The 17,020-nt window shown below is 30.6% G+C and overlaps 3 protein-coding genes across 9 annotated transcripts; 1 reads left to right on the top strand and 2 right to left on the bottom strand.

The window, feature by feature from the left end:
- The first annotated feature begins 21 nt into the window (after positions 1 to 21).
- On the top strand, positions 22 to 10,422 carry L(2)k05819 (transmembrane protein 94-like protein l(2)k05819). Of its 6 annotated transcripts, none has more exons than XM_076379073.1 (26): positions 22 to 114; positions 938 to 1,104; positions 1,183 to 1,317; positions 1,511 to 1,647; positions 1,717 to 1,910; positions 1,980 to 2,450; positions 2,519 to 2,680; positions 2,752 to 2,855; positions 2,922 to 3,016; positions 3,088 to 3,325; positions 3,835 to 3,928; positions 4,009 to 4,226; positions 4,287 to 4,522; positions 4,585 to 4,709; positions 4,780 to 4,928; positions 5,269 to 5,307; positions 5,757 to 5,891; positions 6,177 to 6,320; positions 6,622 to 6,766; positions 6,838 to 7,046; positions 8,177 to 8,351; positions 8,965 to 9,210; positions 9,290 to 9,530; positions 9,614 to 9,707; positions 9,779 to 9,940; positions 10,001 to 10,422. In XM_076379073.1, the coding sequence occupies exons 2-26, from the start codon at positions 941 to 943 to the stop codon at positions 10,071 to 10,073; spliced, it is 4,185 nt and encodes a 1,394-aa protein (XP_076235188.1). In that variant the 5' UTR covers positions 22 to 114; positions 938 to 940; the 3' UTR covers positions 10,074 to 10,422. The 6 variants fall into 6 exon arrangements, with proteins under 6 accessions (XP_076235188.1, XP_076235189.1, XP_076235187.1 ...); XM_076379074.1 differs by having other exon boundaries at positions 5,269 to 5,316; positions 9,004 to 9,210; XM_076379072.1 differs by having other exon boundaries at positions 5,269 to 5,316.
- Positions 7,179 to 8,122, bottom strand: LOC143178992 (uncharacterized). Its single transcript, XM_076377946.1, has one exon. It carries the CDS (start codon positions 7,905 to 7,907, stop codon positions 7,179 to 7,181), a length of 729 nt encoding a protein of 242 aa, XP_076234061.1. The 5' UTR covers positions 7,908 to 8,122.
- A 908-nt stretch (positions 10,423 to 11,330) lies between the features above and the next one.
- On the bottom strand, positions 11,331 to 15,766 carry Pig-g (phosphatidylinositol glycan anchor biosynthesis class G). 2 transcript variants are annotated; one of them, XM_076379079.1, is made up of 14 exons: positions 15,548 to 15,766; positions 15,055 to 15,205; positions 14,779 to 14,977; positions 14,495 to 14,704; positions 14,230 to 14,421; positions 13,739 to 14,081; positions 13,473 to 13,669; positions 13,157 to 13,399; positions 12,904 to 13,082; positions 12,648 to 12,832; positions 12,415 to 12,568; positions 12,043 to 12,343; positions 11,814 to 11,980; positions 11,331 to 11,736 (listed from the first exon to the last, which is right to left on the bottom strand). In XM_076379079.1, the coding sequence occupies exons 1-14, from the start codon at positions 15,552 to 15,554 to the stop codon at positions 11,505 to 11,507; spliced, it is 2,760 nt and encodes a 919-aa protein (XP_076235194.1). In that variant the 5' UTR covers positions 15,555 to 15,766; the 3' UTR covers positions 11,331 to 11,504. The 2 variants fall into 2 exon arrangements, with proteins under 2 accessions (XP_076235194.1, XP_076235195.1); XM_076379080.1 differs by lacking the exon at positions 15,548 to 15,766 and having other exon boundaries at positions 11,332 to 11,736; positions 14,779 to 14,908; positions 15,060 to 15,110.
- Between the last annotated feature and the right edge of the window lie 1,254 nt (positions 15,767 to 17,020).

Here is a 17,020-nt window from a genome sequence, read left to right as displayed (position 1 = left end):
TTCTGATTCAGGTCATTTACAGTTATGACGCTTTTCCCATTATTCTCAGTTCTCCGATAAATGAACGGATATTAAGCAATCAAAGCTTTACCTCAAATGTGACAAGTTTAAACGGTACATTAAGTCCGTTCTTCAATGCAAGTGTTGAACATTTTAACCTCGCTGTTTTGTTTTGGAGAGCATACCTGCTTTTATCCTTTAAAAGTGGCTGTATTAATAAATCAGTTTTCCATTGTTTCCTCCTTTTTTATTTCAGTCCCCTGTACCCTTAATGAATGTATTTAGCAATGCTTACATTTTTCTTACGTTATTAAGTATTAGCTATCATGTATACCACAATTTGCATATTGCACTATAGTAAGTATTTCTACTGCTTAAATGTGACATTGAAAAAATAATATGTAAATTAAACTGCACGTCTTTCTTATTTATGTCAATGTTGATGTGATTATAATTTCTTCAAGCACAGCTTATGAGACAACGAATATATTATTGGCTAATCACTTTCCATTTCTGTTAATAAAAATATATGCATCAATAATGATAATTCTGTACCTGAGAACCAGGCTAACCCAAGTTCATTTTCTTCAAAATTAAATTTTTTACAGGATCTTATTGCTTTCTCTTCATTTTATTAGAATAATAAGAATTTAGTTAAACTATGTTATAAGTGAAGAAAATTTAATAGTATAAACTACTCAGAGTACTGTGTTAAGTACTAGATAATAGCATTTGTTTTTTGGCTCCCCTGAAAAATAAAAACGAATTGGGGTTACATTGGCTCTAAGGTACAGAATTATGTCTGCTGTGTTATACTTTTTTCCTGTATATGAAACAGCTATTAAAACTAGGTAAAACAACTTTCTATGTATTATATCTCCTACATGCATTAGAATTTATAATATGTGACAAAAAACTTAGTGATTTCATTACGTAGAAAATGGATGGCGATCAAGTAAAGGATACTACACTCAAAACAAGTGAGAATGCCAATAATAAACCTGTGGAATCATTAGGATTAACTACAAGAATTGCTCTTGAAACATTACAACGTGACATAAAAAGAGTCTTGCAAGAATATGAAGAAGATTGCAAAAGAAATAAGTAATTCTATTGTTGCTACTTTTTTTCTTATAAGAGAAAAAAGAACACCATATTTATTGTTATGTAAAATATGTGTAGAAAGTATAAAGCTTGGCTGAGAGATACTTTGCATCATCGGAGTCAGTACACAACTCTTTGTTGGACATCAGCAATAGCACTCTTGATTAATGCCATTATCCTGGTTGTTGCATCCTTTACGTTCAACGATACATGGTATGATCTAAAAAGAAAAGTATCATATAAATTCATATAATATATACTACATATACTATATATAATTACATTTTGAATACTGTACTTCTATATTCTACTGAAATGAGAATTATGAAAAACACAATCATTTATATCAAGTTTATTAAACATAATGCAACTACAATTTTATAAGCTGTATATCTTTGCATTATAGGTACCCTACACTGCCTTATGAAGGACTGACTGTCTGTTGTTTAGTAATCTTAAATTTTATTTTAGTTGTATCAGATAATAAACTACGACATGAAGAAATTCCTTACAGAGTACGAATTCTTCTTGACCAACTAGAAGGTATTTAAATATTTAACATGAATTTCGTATTTTACTTATTAAGATATAATCTTATTTTACATGTTTCAGTTGCTAAAAATACTTGTCAATGGGATTCTCAAAATTATCCACATTTATGTAGTCCATTGTCTCCTTGTTTAACATTACAGTGGACCTATCGTGATGGTCACATAGTGAATTTACCATGGGCGTTGTTGGTTGCTGGAGATATAATTGTAGTAAAACCTGGACAACAAGCTCCTGGATATTGTGTCCCTTATAATGTAAATTAAATGGATAGATAGATATATACGTATATAAACAAATTCTGTTACTGACTATACTAATTTCAGGATGCAGAAGCACCAGTATTACACGCAAGAGAAGTATACAGTCCACAAATTCATAACACAAGTGAAATTTTCTCCACGCCGCAAGCACGGACACCCCTGAGAAATAAGATCTATAAGCTTCAGGAAACTCCATACTTAATGAACATCAGGATGGCTCTTGATCAAGCTCTCGATAGACCCGTCACGTATCACAATCGCAAACGGCATCTTTTAATGATTTGCTGTATCGAACAACTAGCTTATCCGATTCTTTTATTAATCGTATTAGTTGTAAATTTGTTTCGTTACTTATACTTATCCGAATATTTCGGTATCGGTTACTGGAACGAAATGTTTTTATTACAACCAATTGCTATTAGCATTCCTTTACTTCCGTTAGTATTTCCAATTTGTTGGATATTTTTAAACTGTTTTGGGATGGCTCGTTTCAAAGCTTTATTTAAACTTTACCAATCTTCGAAAAAGCTTCAGGTTAATATATTTTTAAAATAAGGTCATTTATAGAATAATACAATTTTTTATAAAAAAAATTCTTGTAGTTCGTAGATCCTTTTGAAGATACGGATATTTCCGGTCCGAGTTATCCAGAAGTAGTGTATAACTGGTTGGAATTGAAAGAATATTTTTTCGATATCCTATTTGGTAAAGAGCACATGATGTCTCGATCTGCAAATATTTTACACGTTCTGGGATCAGTCACGGTATTTCAAACAGTGGATAATTTAATTATCAGAGATTATAAGAAAATGAATAGCAGTAATAAAATTTTCAGGCACTATGCTGTGTGGATAAAAAGGGAATTCTTTCATGGCCTAATCCAACAGCAGAAAAAGTATTTTTCTTACGTAACGCAAACGCTTTGTCCCCTTCTTCAAGGTAAATATCTTTCATAAGAAAATATTTAATTTAGAAAACATTATTTGAAATTTCATTATCTTGTAGTACTGGTAGCTTAGACAGGACTTCTGAAGCCCACTGCCAAACTCAAACAGAAGACTCTAAACAGTACTCAAATAAAACATCTTACGTACACCATGGTAATGCAAAGTGAAAATATTTTTTATGAAACTGAAAATCCAATTTATTAGAGCATAAAAAATTATTCCAGACATGTCTCATTCAGCAGCTGAGGTATTGGATCTTACTCATGATCATGCATTACCATTTCGCCTACAATTTGACGATCATTCTTGGAGACAGCACCTAAATTCTTTGAAACCGCTAGGTCTAGCAATATTACTCAACACATGTAACATGGATACACAAGAGCATTACATGCAATTTTGTTGTCATGTTACTTGCGAAGCTCTGTACAATGAAAATCTTGTCCCAGTGACAAACAGAAGGTATATACTTTAATAGTTCACCATTGTGTTTGGTTTATATGCTTTGTAGCACTGCATTTCCCCCCTTTGTTTGTATTTACATTGTTCAAACTAATTCTTCCAATTCTCAAGCTAATTACGTCCAGTTTATCATATTCATTATCCTAAGACAGTCCAGAGGTAACCCTTCCAGTTACCAGTAACGTTGATCATACACATTTGTCAGCTACCAGGATCACAGTATAGAAGATAAGAGCGTGTATCAGGCGAAAGATACAATGCAAAGTTCAAGACAGGTGTATTTAGTGGACGAATCAGGGAGCCTTGGACAGATGTGGTCAGTCCAACCATAGTTATTTTACGTATCCTCCGTATTTATGTAGTTAATCTGTCTGTATGGGTGAATGGATCTCCAATCATAATATACATAATCATGTGAATGCTAATCATGGGGCAATTTCACACACCTATTTCTTTCTGTCATCCATATAACATTGGTCCGTTCAAGTCAAATGTTTGATCTTCTGTAGGTGCTTATGCGAGTTAGCAAAACAGATCGGTTTTCAAGATCAGGCGCAAAACATATTTCAGTTGGAGCAACAACTGTCTACATTTAGACACGTTGTGAGTACTATTTATATATAGATTATTCTTTCTGATTGTTCATAGGAGATATGGTTAAAATCTAATACACTTCGTTACAGCAACCAGAAATGGTTCGACGAGATATAAAATTTGCACGGTCTTTGAGTATTGCGACGAAATTGAAATTTCCCTTCCCACACATGGTTGCAGTGGTTGTCAGAGAACGCAGTGGAGGTGGATTGCAGTTATTGACACAGGGTACAGCAGATATAATATTAGATTCCTGTATCGAATTTTGGGACGGTCATGATCTGTGTCCACTCTCTACATCTGATAGGTATATAAAATCATTATCGAGATATCTATACTTCAGTTTCACATTCACTCTAAATTTCAGGAAAAAAGTGCAGGATTTTTACCAGAGGACGAGTTTAACCTCATATTGCACGGCATTTGCGTATAGGCCACTAACGCGCGGAATTAATGATAAAATGTCTAAAATATATTTGGAGCTTCCTGCAGACAGTAAACATCTATACACGCCTCACAGAAGTCCTACTCCATTACCTTGGGACTTCAGAAATGTTCTTGATCCTAGAGTGAAAGGCATACTCGGACAGTTCCATTCAACTGGTAAGCATAAAAAATGCTTATGTGCCTTGCAAGTTTATAAATTCTTGTTTTTATGCTAACAGATTCTTTATTGTGCAACGAAAACAAAGATGACAGCGTAAGTGACGTGGATAGTTGCTTCGAAATTCAATGTAATCAGGTTTTTATTGGGATGGTGACGATGCAGTATCAGGCACAAACGGACATGGTAGAACATTTTATCAATATAATATAATTGTAATTAAGTATCTAGAAAATTTATTGAAAGTTTTTGATAGGTACAATTAATCGAGCAACTCGACAGAGCTTGTATACGTTTCGTTCACTTCAGCAAAGAGAACGAGCTAAGATCGCGAGTATTTTCCGAGAAAATGGGCCTTGAAAGCGGATGGAACTGTCACATATCGTTGCTCAGTGAAAGAGCTAGGTATCGTACCCTTATTTTCTGTGATTAATTAACGTCTCTATGAACCACTTTGCTTTGCTTTACTTTGCTTTTGGATTAATAAAAAATTTGGGGCATGTCCTCACGTTGGAAAATATAAATAAATATATATATATATATATATATATATATGTATATATATTATTATATTTTATATATATATATATATAATTACTGCCTTGTCACTTAAACTGGTTATATGTGACTTCTTAGTGTCTTTTTTCTAATCTAAAGTAAACGCTGCTAATTAATAATAAATATGTTTAACTAGCTATTCGTTATAACGATGAATGTGAATGTAAAATATGCATGTACATTACAGGAGACAGCAATGGCTGGAGAGATATCCACACATGACCCCGTCGTATATGTTTGTCTATACCTCTTTCTTTCATTACTGTTACTAATTTGCATGCTTATATGTTATGCTCTTTATTAATACTTTTATTGCGATTATTGTTCCTTGAATGCAATGATCTCGTTCCTCTCTTTAATTTTGTGATTGACATATATTTTAGTAAAATTAAAAATCAAGAAGTACCTCTTTTTTGTTCAATAAATATTCTTATATATATGATTGAATTAACAATTACAACGTTAAATTAAATTGGTTGGTAGTATTTACATTAATAGCTATTGATACATCTTTTTCGTATAGTTTAAAAGCTTTGTTGGTAGAGACAATAAAAATTACATATATTTTGACACACATTACAATTATTTTATGCACATGTGTTAATATCTCATATTATATCAAAGACATACATAAGGTACACAAATAAATGTATGTAACTAACACGCTAATATTAGGTCCGAGAGTCCAGTGGGCTGGTGGGTGAGCCAGGCAGCAGCCATGTCCTCACCCACACCCTCAGCCCATTCTCATCAGCATAATTACTCCTGCATGGATGAGGCCAGCCACTTGCTTAATCGTGTCTCTTCTCGGTATGTTACATATTACCCTATATATCACACATAAACACTAAAACGAAACATTTATTACTTTTTACTACACGTAACTGTTCATGATCGCAAATCGTACTTATGCTTCTCAAAACGATATTTAAAATAAATAGTCGCTGAAGCTCAAACTTAAGCAGCATGCATTCAAACATTTTTGCTGACATACTATATGCTGCATAGATGTGTTTGTATTAAGAAAAATATCCTGCATGAAAGGACAGCAGAAAAACCGAGTTTTTCTATACCATCATCTGTTTTATATTGTAGTACGAATTTGGACAATAGCCGTGCCATGAGTATGTCCGCGCCAAGCGCTATAAATACAGATTTTACCACTGTGAAATTCGACGATGAGACCACCGAATGGAACGATACAGGAACATCCCAAGTAAAGAGCGCCATGAGCCATAGGTTTGTTTTATGTCGGCGTTAAACCTTCAATTTTAAAGTACCAACTGTTATAATATTATTTTGAATGTGCATGCCAGTCTTTGTCACCTAGTACAAAGGATCACGAAAACTGGATCTACAATCTTTTCGTAATTACTTTTTGTTCTTTTCTTTCTCTTTTATGAACACTGAATAGCTTCTAAGTAGCTTTAGTTTTATGTACTTATAGAGCAGATGATTAATTAATTTTCTTCTGTATTCTGCTTCTCACAAATAGTTTAGAAAATAGGTCTAAAATATTCAGTGATAAATAAATTCTTAGGGAACAAGATACAGTAAGAAGCGAAGACAGTGTACTCGTTCAAAGTGTGGACTTAGGATCTGGACAAGAAGCATGGCGATCTTTGAGCTGTCTCACAGATAGCACAGAACAAAGTGCTCCTGTAAATTTTGATCTCTCAAATAGAGTAAGTGTCTGTATGAAAAATGATGTATTTCCTATTAAAATCATTTGTATACTCTTTTATTTACATTCCAGGCAAAATTACCACGAGGTATCGATAAGATTCGACCTCATATAGAATTAATAGACAATGTGCCTCTTTTGGTATCATTGTTTACTGACTGCAATACTGCAGTTACGAGGGAGATGCTACACATTATGCAAGATTATGGAGAAGTTGTCTGTGTTCTTGGTTCCTCTGCCAATGCCGAAAACATGCCTATATTTATGCAAGCTGATGCAGGGTAATTACCTTATTATATTATTAAACTGTATTCTATAAAATTTCGGTATAAAATTTCGTTATAAAATGTCAAACACGAAAACAATACAAATTCAAATTACATTAGCAAATATATTTCAAAATTAATACAATATTATTCATAAATGACAATATTCTTATTTACAAAACGACCTGGAGCTGTATAACTCGTACTGAAAACAGTATCTTTTTCAACTGGAGCAGATATAATTGGTCGTTTAGGTACATGACGACTCCGTTTAGAAACTCCTAAATGTTGGTAAGATAACTGACTTGTGGTGTGGTAATCCATTTTAAATTTAGTCTGCCAAAATTGTCGCTTTATCGATCTTTTGACTTCAATAGGACCAAAACTTTGATAGGAGTCCTTCATCACTGTTTCAGAAGCCATCGGTACACGATAATTAACTTTTCCTCGGTAGGGTTCAAACGGCGTTGCTTTCGAGTATCCAGAATTTTTATAAGACAACATATGAATAGTTGTCATATCGTGGAATCCACTAATAAATAAATTTGGTCTTGGGAGAAAAGGTCTTCGTTGTTTTCTTTCCGAAGCTTGATAAGAAAGTTTGTATACTGTATCGAAATCGTATTTTCCCGTGACCTTGTCATTCAATATTTTCTCGTGTATCTTATAATTTAGTCTATATTTAGGGCAGTCAGATTTTAAATATGATATACTATAGGTTGTATCTGATTCAATTTTAAGGGTTGGTTTCTTGTATGGTCTATTGCATATCATAAGACGTCGTGTAGCTGGCTGCAGATATAACAAATTTTCGTCTCTGAATATAGAAAGTTGAGGTTTCTGACCGCTTTTTCTCGTACAGTGGGAAATTTCCATTTTTATATAAATTTGATTTCATATAAAGTTATGTATATAATCCAACTGACATAATAACGTCAGTGTTTGTGATTCAATTGTTTTATGTACGATATATACAGTGAGTCACAAAGTTGTTAGCCTAGATTTTCAAAGTTGACTATGTCCCTTAATTTCCTCTGTATCAGCTCTTAAACTATTGTCCTTGACCCTTACCTTATTATGTACCACTGTACTCAACTCATAAGAACTTATTCTATTTTAGATTATAATAAATTGCATAATTTTAGAGTGGCAGTAGAACCATTGTATCCACAAGTTTGCCAAAGGGTACCTGTATTAATTCCGACAAGAGAAGACCAAGGACCATCTCCCATTGATTTGAGTCGGGCATTAAATTCCGTTGCCTGTTCCTTAAGCGTCAAACGCGAGGATCCAATTGCAATATTCCATTTGATTATGGAGGTAAACAACTAATTATTAATCTTTAACCCTTTGAATTCAAAAAAGTTGTCACACTACCTTATGACTCACAAGAGAACTCTATCAAATGTGCACTGAGCATTTTATTCAATTTTTTCTTAGATGCAAAATGTAAAAAAGGCCAAATAAAATACTTTCGCAAAGTAAGAAGGTGCGCCTCTGCCTTGTTTTCGAGAAATTAATTACTGAAAATGTGAACATTTTTATGTACCTGTGATATATCTTCCAAATTATTGGTTTTTCAGCAAAATAGTTTAATACTTTTTTATAATAAACAACGAGATGGAACAAATGATACATTAAAGATATATTTTTTAAAAATAAGAATCATCAAAAACGGTCCAAAAATCGTAGATATCGTTACGCTGTACACCTGTATAGAAATTGTCACATTCTCAATAGATTTCTCAAAGACGAGGCAGAGGCGCTCCTTCCTACTTTACGAAAGCGTGTTATTTGTCCTCCCATACATTTGAAAAAAAAGTTGAACTAAGAACTAGGTGCACAAGATTTAAAGACTTCGTAGAGTTCCTCTGTGAGTACAAAGGGTTACTCATTCTTAATTGAACATCAATCATCTGCTCAATATCATTAGGCTCGACATTATATGAAGTGCCTTTGGAATTGCGTGCAGTTCTGGCTCTGTTGCACAGTCACCGTCTCCTTCACTCAAGCTGTATCTAGTTTCCTACTGTTACCACCTCTATTCTCTGTTGATCAAGTCTTATGGTTAAGTTGTTTAATCATTCCAATGTTGTCAATATCCATGATTGCCACGCCTATGGATCCTACTATAATGCAGCGTGCAACTGGGAAAAATCAGTGCACCATAAATGGACAGGTAAATCTTATCAAAATCTTATATTTTGTTTATAGCTTTTCTTGTAATTATTATACATGCTACATTTTTTATTGTATAGATTGCACTGTTCGTTCTATGGTGTTATGGCAGCAAATTTTTACCGACAGTTATAATAATAGTACTGTCACACTGCATATCATTTTTAACTCTATGCCCCATCTTTATGAGTACTGAGTCTAAATGCGTCTATGTATATCCTGACTCGCATGGGGAGAGCTCTTGGGGTGGTTGGGGCGCCAAACCAGACATCATTTTAGCAGTGCAGCATTTTGGTTTGACATTATTAGTTTTACATTTAGGTAAATTGTATCCTTAGATTGTCTTTAGAAATACTACACATTGTTAATTTTAACTGCATTAAACTATTTGGAATTTCTTGCAGTAACAATATCTATAGGCTTTGTACATAGAGATTATTCAATTTGGAAGAAACAACCTTTTAATAATATTGTGTGGTTTTTTAGTGCATTTATTGTGTAAGTGAAACACTCATATACTAAAATACGTGATTTTTCAGAATATGCCATTATTATTTTTGCTTGTTTAGATTATGCGCACAAGCTGTATTCTCAGGAACTGTATTCTGTAAGTTTTGGAGAGAAGAGGGTCAAAAGATTGAAGACTTTCCTATTCATCTTCCTTTATTTCTTTTACTCTCGTTGCCACTGATCTTCGCAATCAATGAATTGATTAAATGGCAAGAGATTAAGTAAGTATTTACTGAAAATACGAATATTATGGAACTTAATACATTACAAAATCCTTTCAGAGTGAATGTAAGGTATCAAAAAAGAGCTCGGCTAGAATTTGGTACAAAGCTTGGAATGAATTCACCGTTTTGAAGAATTTTATTTATGTATAAAATTGAAAAATTTAGAAGTGAGACAAGATATAATTAGCCGAATGATAATAAAATATGTACATATGGATCATAGCTAAAAAAAACTAAAATACTCGAATTTTGCATAATAATATAGCTGTATTAAATTGTGCTTCATCTAGATCGTCAGTACACCTAATTTATTAACTATTATCTATTTATTATAATATTCTACATATTAAGTGTGATCAGTTTATCTAACTTAACTTGATCAACTATAAAATGATTTGATAATTTAAAGTATTTTAAAATGTTTATCCTATAATTAATTTTACGATCTTGTAATGTAAATTAATTTTATTAGTGCTTGATACGAAACATTTTTAGAACGAGTAAAGCTGTCTCCCCAATTCGATAATTGAATATCAAAATATTTATATTTTTATATAATGATGTAATATTTTACATTTTCTTAAAATGTAATTTAATGTGCTGCAAACACAGTAATATTTACTATTTCAATTGTGTTAAGTATTATATATTTATACATGGTGTATCATATTTTTGACGCAAATATCTTTTTTTTTTCTTGAATTTTTACAAAAGAATAGGAACTACCTTCATGACAAAAAACATTTAATTAAAGAATTGGTAAACACAAGTTACATTCAGCACATTTATTAAAGTAATAAAAAGCTCAATTGTACGTATTATCAAGATATATAATTATTCAGTTTTAATTAGGTTATTCTTAACACTTGCTGTACAAAGAAAGTACTTTGTAAAATACTGAGATGCTGCTACTATTTAAATTGAATTATATTAATATTACTGAGTTAATGTGTACAGGTTCATTGTATTTTTCAATTTATGTTAGTCTTCTTATAAAAACTAATTTATGTTTAAAAGTAGGACTGCAATATTTCAATTAACTTTTTGAGAATGTCTCTTCTACACTATTATCGAATATTATTTTACATAAATACTATCAATAAATGGCTATATAAATTATTAAACAATTATTAACATAAAGATTATTCTAGTGTAAAAACATTATTCAAATATTTATAGAATTTTATCTTCAATTTAATCTAAATTACTTTTTATCTTTATAATTATATTATTTTTACAATCTGAGCTTCACAAGTAAGCAATAGGATATTGATTGTACAAAAAAAACAAATTGTTAAAAATTACTATTTCATGTTACAAAAGTTTGTCTTTTTAACTTTTACAGAAATGCTTGAAGAATTTAGAAAAATGCAAATAATTGTAAAGTAATTTTAAACTTTAAAATAAAATTTGTCTTCAAATATACTCCAATGTCCATATTTCTTCGATTTAAAAGAAGTATGAAAATAAAATATGAAGTAAAATAAAAATATGAAAAATATCAATTTAGTATCCTACTTTTACATGGTATTTAGGTAGAAACAATTCTAGGAGAAATATATCATCTGTTACAATTATTTATTTTCTTGTGGATTACAACCAAAATTAGTACGATAAATATAATAAAACAAATAACAGTGGAATGTACAGCTTCGTATAACAATTTTGGCGCGAATACCGACCATATGAATAAATGATGACGCTGAATGCTGATTATAATTGCATAAATAAATACTGGTAATAATCTCCATGTAATGTACGTCTTACTAACTTTGACAACAATCTCACATGTACTAAAAGAAAATTTTCCATTGTCATGTACCAACATAGAGCAAATTTTATATACACTACAATTTCAAAAACTACTCACTGATATGCATACTGTAATACTATATGGTACATAAGTAGAAGACAAGTCAAAATAGGGGCAGAATATGTATTAATTAATAGAAGCAATCCATTAATAAATGGCATATATGACTGTATGCCAATGTACCCTGTAGCTACATCAATAGTTGCCAAACTGTTAGAATTTCCCTGAAGAAAAATAGTTTGTACATATGGAATCTAGTCATCTAGATATCATACTTCATTGTTACCTGATAAAAATAGAATACATTGCCAATCCAAATATACAAAATTGTATTTGTTTCCTGTGTAATATCATCTTTAATTATGCCATGAACTATACAGCTAAAAATGATTTGAAATGGCAAAAGTATTACATTGTAAGGCTGATGAAGCATTGCTGTGATCATGATCCATATCCTTACAATGGCAGACAATGCAATTCTTAGAAATATTGTCTCATTATATTTAATCGTTAATATTAAACGGTAAATATAATTTATAAAGTTTATTGCAAGTAACACCCAGAAAATCTGTACTTCATAAATTCCTCTGCAAAAACGGAATTTACTATGATTTTAAAAAATATTTATACAGATTCTCTATATAGATAATAAGCTTACCTAGACTGAGGATAGAATGGTATTTTAATGACACTATTGTTACACATATGACGAAGATAAATACATATACCAATTGCTAAGTTAAATATTAACGACTGTTGCTTATATTTTTTATCTTCATGTATAAAATCAAACCATATTAAAAGTGCAAGAGCTAAAAAAATAGTTTTAAAGCATTGGAAATATGTTTATATGATACAAATTTTGATTGATAGTTTGTTTCATTTAATTACCACTAATAAGTATAAATGTCATGCTGATCTTGCTCTCTTGGCTTATTAAAAATCTGGCTATATCAGGAAGATTAGCATACTTATCACCAGTACTATTTAGTTTTCTAAGGAATCTATGTCCTATTAGCAGTAATAAAAGCTTAATACAAGTTTGTGCATACAAATATTGTCTGAAATTTCTGTAACTATAATTTGATATTTAAAACTACCTTTTTTTATAATTTAATACTTTAAAGTATAATAGCATTATTCTTACGATTGTAAATGTAAACAGAATTTTATGGCAGAATTATAAAGTAATAACATGAGGAAAGTAGCCCAATAGAAATACCAAGTTTGATGTTCTTCTTCCACAAAACTAGTACCACCCAGGCTAATAGCATGTACAAATGTACCCAATGGAAGTAACCATTGTTCAAGCCCACTTTGTGTTTTCTAATTTTTAGATATAAATTTATTAGAATGTATGAAAAATTTGAAAATTTATATCTTATTTTAGCTTTTTTTACCTCAGACGTGAAAAGGCTGACATATTTAATGCCAGCAAGTAAATAACTATTTACAATTAAAACAATTGTTACAAATAATACTATCAGAATTGTGCCACAGTTCCATGACCAAATAAATACATTTTGAAACTCCCCAAAATAATTTGTTAATGTCCACAAAAACATATTTAAAATGATTAACAAAATAGTAACTTTTATTGTAACTGGTTTGGAAGATGATTTCCCTGATAAAATGCAAATCATCTGGAATTGTATAATTCTCATCAAAATCCAATTGTAATTTAAGGTGTTAATTCAACTAAATTTTAATTCTTACATGACATAAGAAAAATAAGGCTATTGTTATTATATGAAAATCATATTTTATCATGTTATGTATTAATATCTCTTTCATTCCTTTGAGTGCAAGTTTGTAAGAAAATATAATATCATCAGTCATATTATTTGAATGATCTTTACTTCTTAGCCAAACATGATGAAGTTTTATTGCCTCCAAATATTTTTTGTATGCATCTAAAAGAATATACAGATATACTGTATCATTGAAAGACATATACCATCTAACTACATGAGTTTACTCACATTCAAATTTATAGTCAGCCAATTTTTGGAAATGATTAAATACTTGCTTAGCATTATAATGAAGTACATATAATTTTTTTGAAATGGGTAGCTCGTATAAAGTATCCAAAAAGACAGTTCCCAAGTTAGAAAAAGGTATTGGCACTCCCAAAATGATTGACAATGTAGCTGCAATATCTATTTGTTCTATTTCAGTGAAATGATTGTGTTTCTGCAAACATTCTCCACCAATTGCAATGAAGGGTACATTTGTTTCTGATTGTGTTGAACCACCATGGCCCCCAGAATCTTTCATTCCGTGGTCACCACAGATAATAAACAGAGAAGAATCATTATTTTGATTCTGAAGATAATAAGTTTATATTCCTTTTATAAATATAGAAGACGAATGAAAAGTTTATTGTTTCTTTTGTAATTATAATAATTACGATATTAGACTATTGAAATTTAATAAATAAAGCAGAGTTATTAAACAAATTGACTACACCTACCCATTCCTGAACTTTCAATTGAATCTTTGCAATTATATTATCCATTTCTTTAAGTTTTGTTTTAACAAGTGGACTAAATGGTCCATGAACATGACCAATATGATCAAGTCCTAAGTAATGAAGGATCATAATAGACCAATCATTAGTAATATGTAATTCTTTATGTAAATGTCTAGTTGCATTATTATCAACCTGAATTAGTAAAATACATTAAATTATGCTCTGCTACATACAGAAATTTAAAAAAAAATATATTACAAAGTACCTCTGTAAAGTCAGTTACAACAAATGATGTAGTGCCATCATAACGATCAAATATAGAAGGAAATAATGTAAGCCAAGTATCATCCCCATAAAATACAGATTTGTAGCCATTTCTTTTCGCCTGAAGGAGTATACTATCACCATAAATTGGTTTACTTCCGAAATTTAATGCTATATCAATGAAATTTGGAATAGTACCCGTTGTAATAGCCTATGTTAGGTAAAATGTTAATTTTATAGTTGTAAAAATACAAATATTTTAGATGACTGTTCAAAATGCAATACCTTTATTCTGGGCATAGTTACTGTAGGTGGTTGTACTTTAGATTGTAACAAACACGCAGAAGAATTTGCAATAAGATTACTAGTTATCGGCATGGCTAATTTTCCAATTGATCCTGTTATAAAATCCCACCTTAGAGCATCAATTACCATTATTATCAATTTTTTTATCATTGGCTGATATAATGAATCTACCTTTATTCTATAAACAATTATATCCAGTAATAAATTAGTATATTTTGTCTTCTTGTATCCTCATATGAAATGTCTATACCTTACCTCACATTTTTTATAAACTTTGGGATATCATTTTTTGTTGCTATTGTATTATCATAACTTATCAAAGGGAAAAAACCATGTAAAAACAATAAAATGGACAAAGGTCCAATTAAGAGTACATAAAATAGTATATTTTTCTCTCGTTTGTTTTCTGTAATTAAAAAAAGGGAAACATGTAGTTTCAACAAATGTCCTTACAACATAAAAGTACATTATAATATAAACTGTAATTGTCTTTCCTCATACTTTAGCATAGAAGTACTTGATTAACATGTTATAAAATAATTGTAATTTTTTATTCTATCTACAACCTCCACTAATTTACCAATTTTAATGTCTCTAAGATAAGTTTTAACACATAAACGAGGATAATTTAAAAGAAAACATAGTTTCAAACCAATTTAAACTATATTAACAACTTCTAAGCTATATTTATTATCGCACACATTTCCTTTTAATAACGAAACATTATAATTTATGTTTGAACCTTTACCTTGCATTTTGAATTACAAAAAATTATCTTTAACAAGGTTAGAAAGGTTAGAAAGTAGCTGAATACAACACGTGACAAAAGTGGACAAACGTAATTTTTCTTTCATTCTTTTTCCTTTTCCTTCTACAGCGAAGACAATAAATTAGGAGTCTCGGTAGAGACTTGCACCAAGAACATTCGTACCACGTACCACGAGTGGTAGGAACATGGGGATGAACTGGTGAGAAGCTCTCGCCGAGACTATCTATACACAAGTGAAGAAATGGGAAATGTTGAACTTTTAACTTTTTTAAAAGTACCTTAGAAGATGTTTTTTTTATGGAAATTAATTAATTATAATTCTATGAATCATCATCTACGTATTGATGCAAGTATTAATGAAATAAGTGTATGCATTATCGAAAAAATAACATATTAAGCGGTTCGTGTGCCGACAGACGTCTAGCAAAGTCTAGTAAGATGCTGTGAGAACTATATTACTAGTTGTGTTAGAGGGAGAAAGATAGATTTATGTAAATTTGCGCGAATATGGAAGATGCCAAATGCGATTTTTGTAGTTCTAAATCAATTTAAAAGTGTGGCGGCATTGTTTAATTGAAGTGATTGACAAATTGACAAACATCAGAAGTGTAGGCAGACATTCGCGCCAAGTATGAATTATACCACGAAACGTTTTGTTAATAAATCCATTTTTATTGAATTTATGTAAATAAAAATGTTTATAAATTACTAATGTTATTTTTAGTAGTCGCGTACCAATTGCCGGTTTCTTTTGAAATTACTATGATTATTTTAAATGTGATATGACTTTCGTTTGCTGTGCATGACGTTTGACAGTTTGTAGAGATAGAGGTTATATATCTGGCTTTTTTGTTATAACTGTGTATTTTAAATAAAAGTAATAAAATACTTTATTTTTAGTTTAATTTGTTATAAATTTATTTCATAGTTTTAGTTATTTTGGAATAGGCATTATTTATGCGCTCATCAGTTTTTACATAGACAGTTGAAGTAGAAACTTTTGAAAATCAAGCACCAATCAAATTAGTAGCTTCAGTGAAATATCTGGTATTTCAAAACGGAGATAATCTTGTGAAGTTGTATGTGAATTTTGAATTTGGTACGTGAAAATAGGTAAGTGCAATAACAGAACTTATAAAATGTATAAAAGCTAATATCAAATGATATCATGATATCAAAGCTAATAGTTTGTTTTTCAGTTAAATTTACTTCTATTGGTCAACTATTAGATAAACTTAATAATTAAGAACAAGGGAGAAAAATAATAGAAAATGTTAAAGTTATATTGGATAACAGAAATGATGTTAGCACCATTGACTTACAAAATGGCTGTGTTCTCATAAAAAAATGAGTTTAGGCTTTTCAAGGATTATTATTGCATTTAGTTTTGGAATTTTTATACTATCAAATTTTTATTTATATTTTTATATCATAAGTTATAGTTATAGTTAT

The sequence above is a fragment of the Calliopsis andreniformis genome, chromosome 5, assembly GCF_051401765.1.
Source record: "Calliopsis andreniformis isolate RMS-2024a chromosome 5, iyCalAndr_principal, whole genome shotgun sequence".
NCBI classification, from domain to species: Eukaryota; Metazoa; Arthropoda; class Insecta; order Hymenoptera; family Andrenidae; genus Calliopsis; species Calliopsis andreniformis.
The sequence above is the reverse complement of the archived record's forward strand: the minus strand, read 5'-3'. Positions and strand labels throughout refer to the sequence as shown.

Bases quoted from the DNA above. Each gene is read 5' to 3' on its own strand.
- Pig-g (XM_076379079.1), bottom strand. The intron at 13,670-13,738 runs GTGAGTAAACTC...ATATTCTTTTAG, and splicing joins GGCTGACTATAAATTTGAAT to ATGCATACAAAAAATATTTG. The intron at 12,569-12,647 runs GTAATTAAATGA...CTATTTTTTTAG, and splicing joins GACATTTATACTTATTAGTG to CTCTTGCACTTTTAATATGG.
- LOC143178992 (XM_076377946.1), bottom strand. From the start codon at position 7,907: ATGGAAATTTCCCACTGTACGAGAAAAAGCGGTCAGAAACCTCAACTT.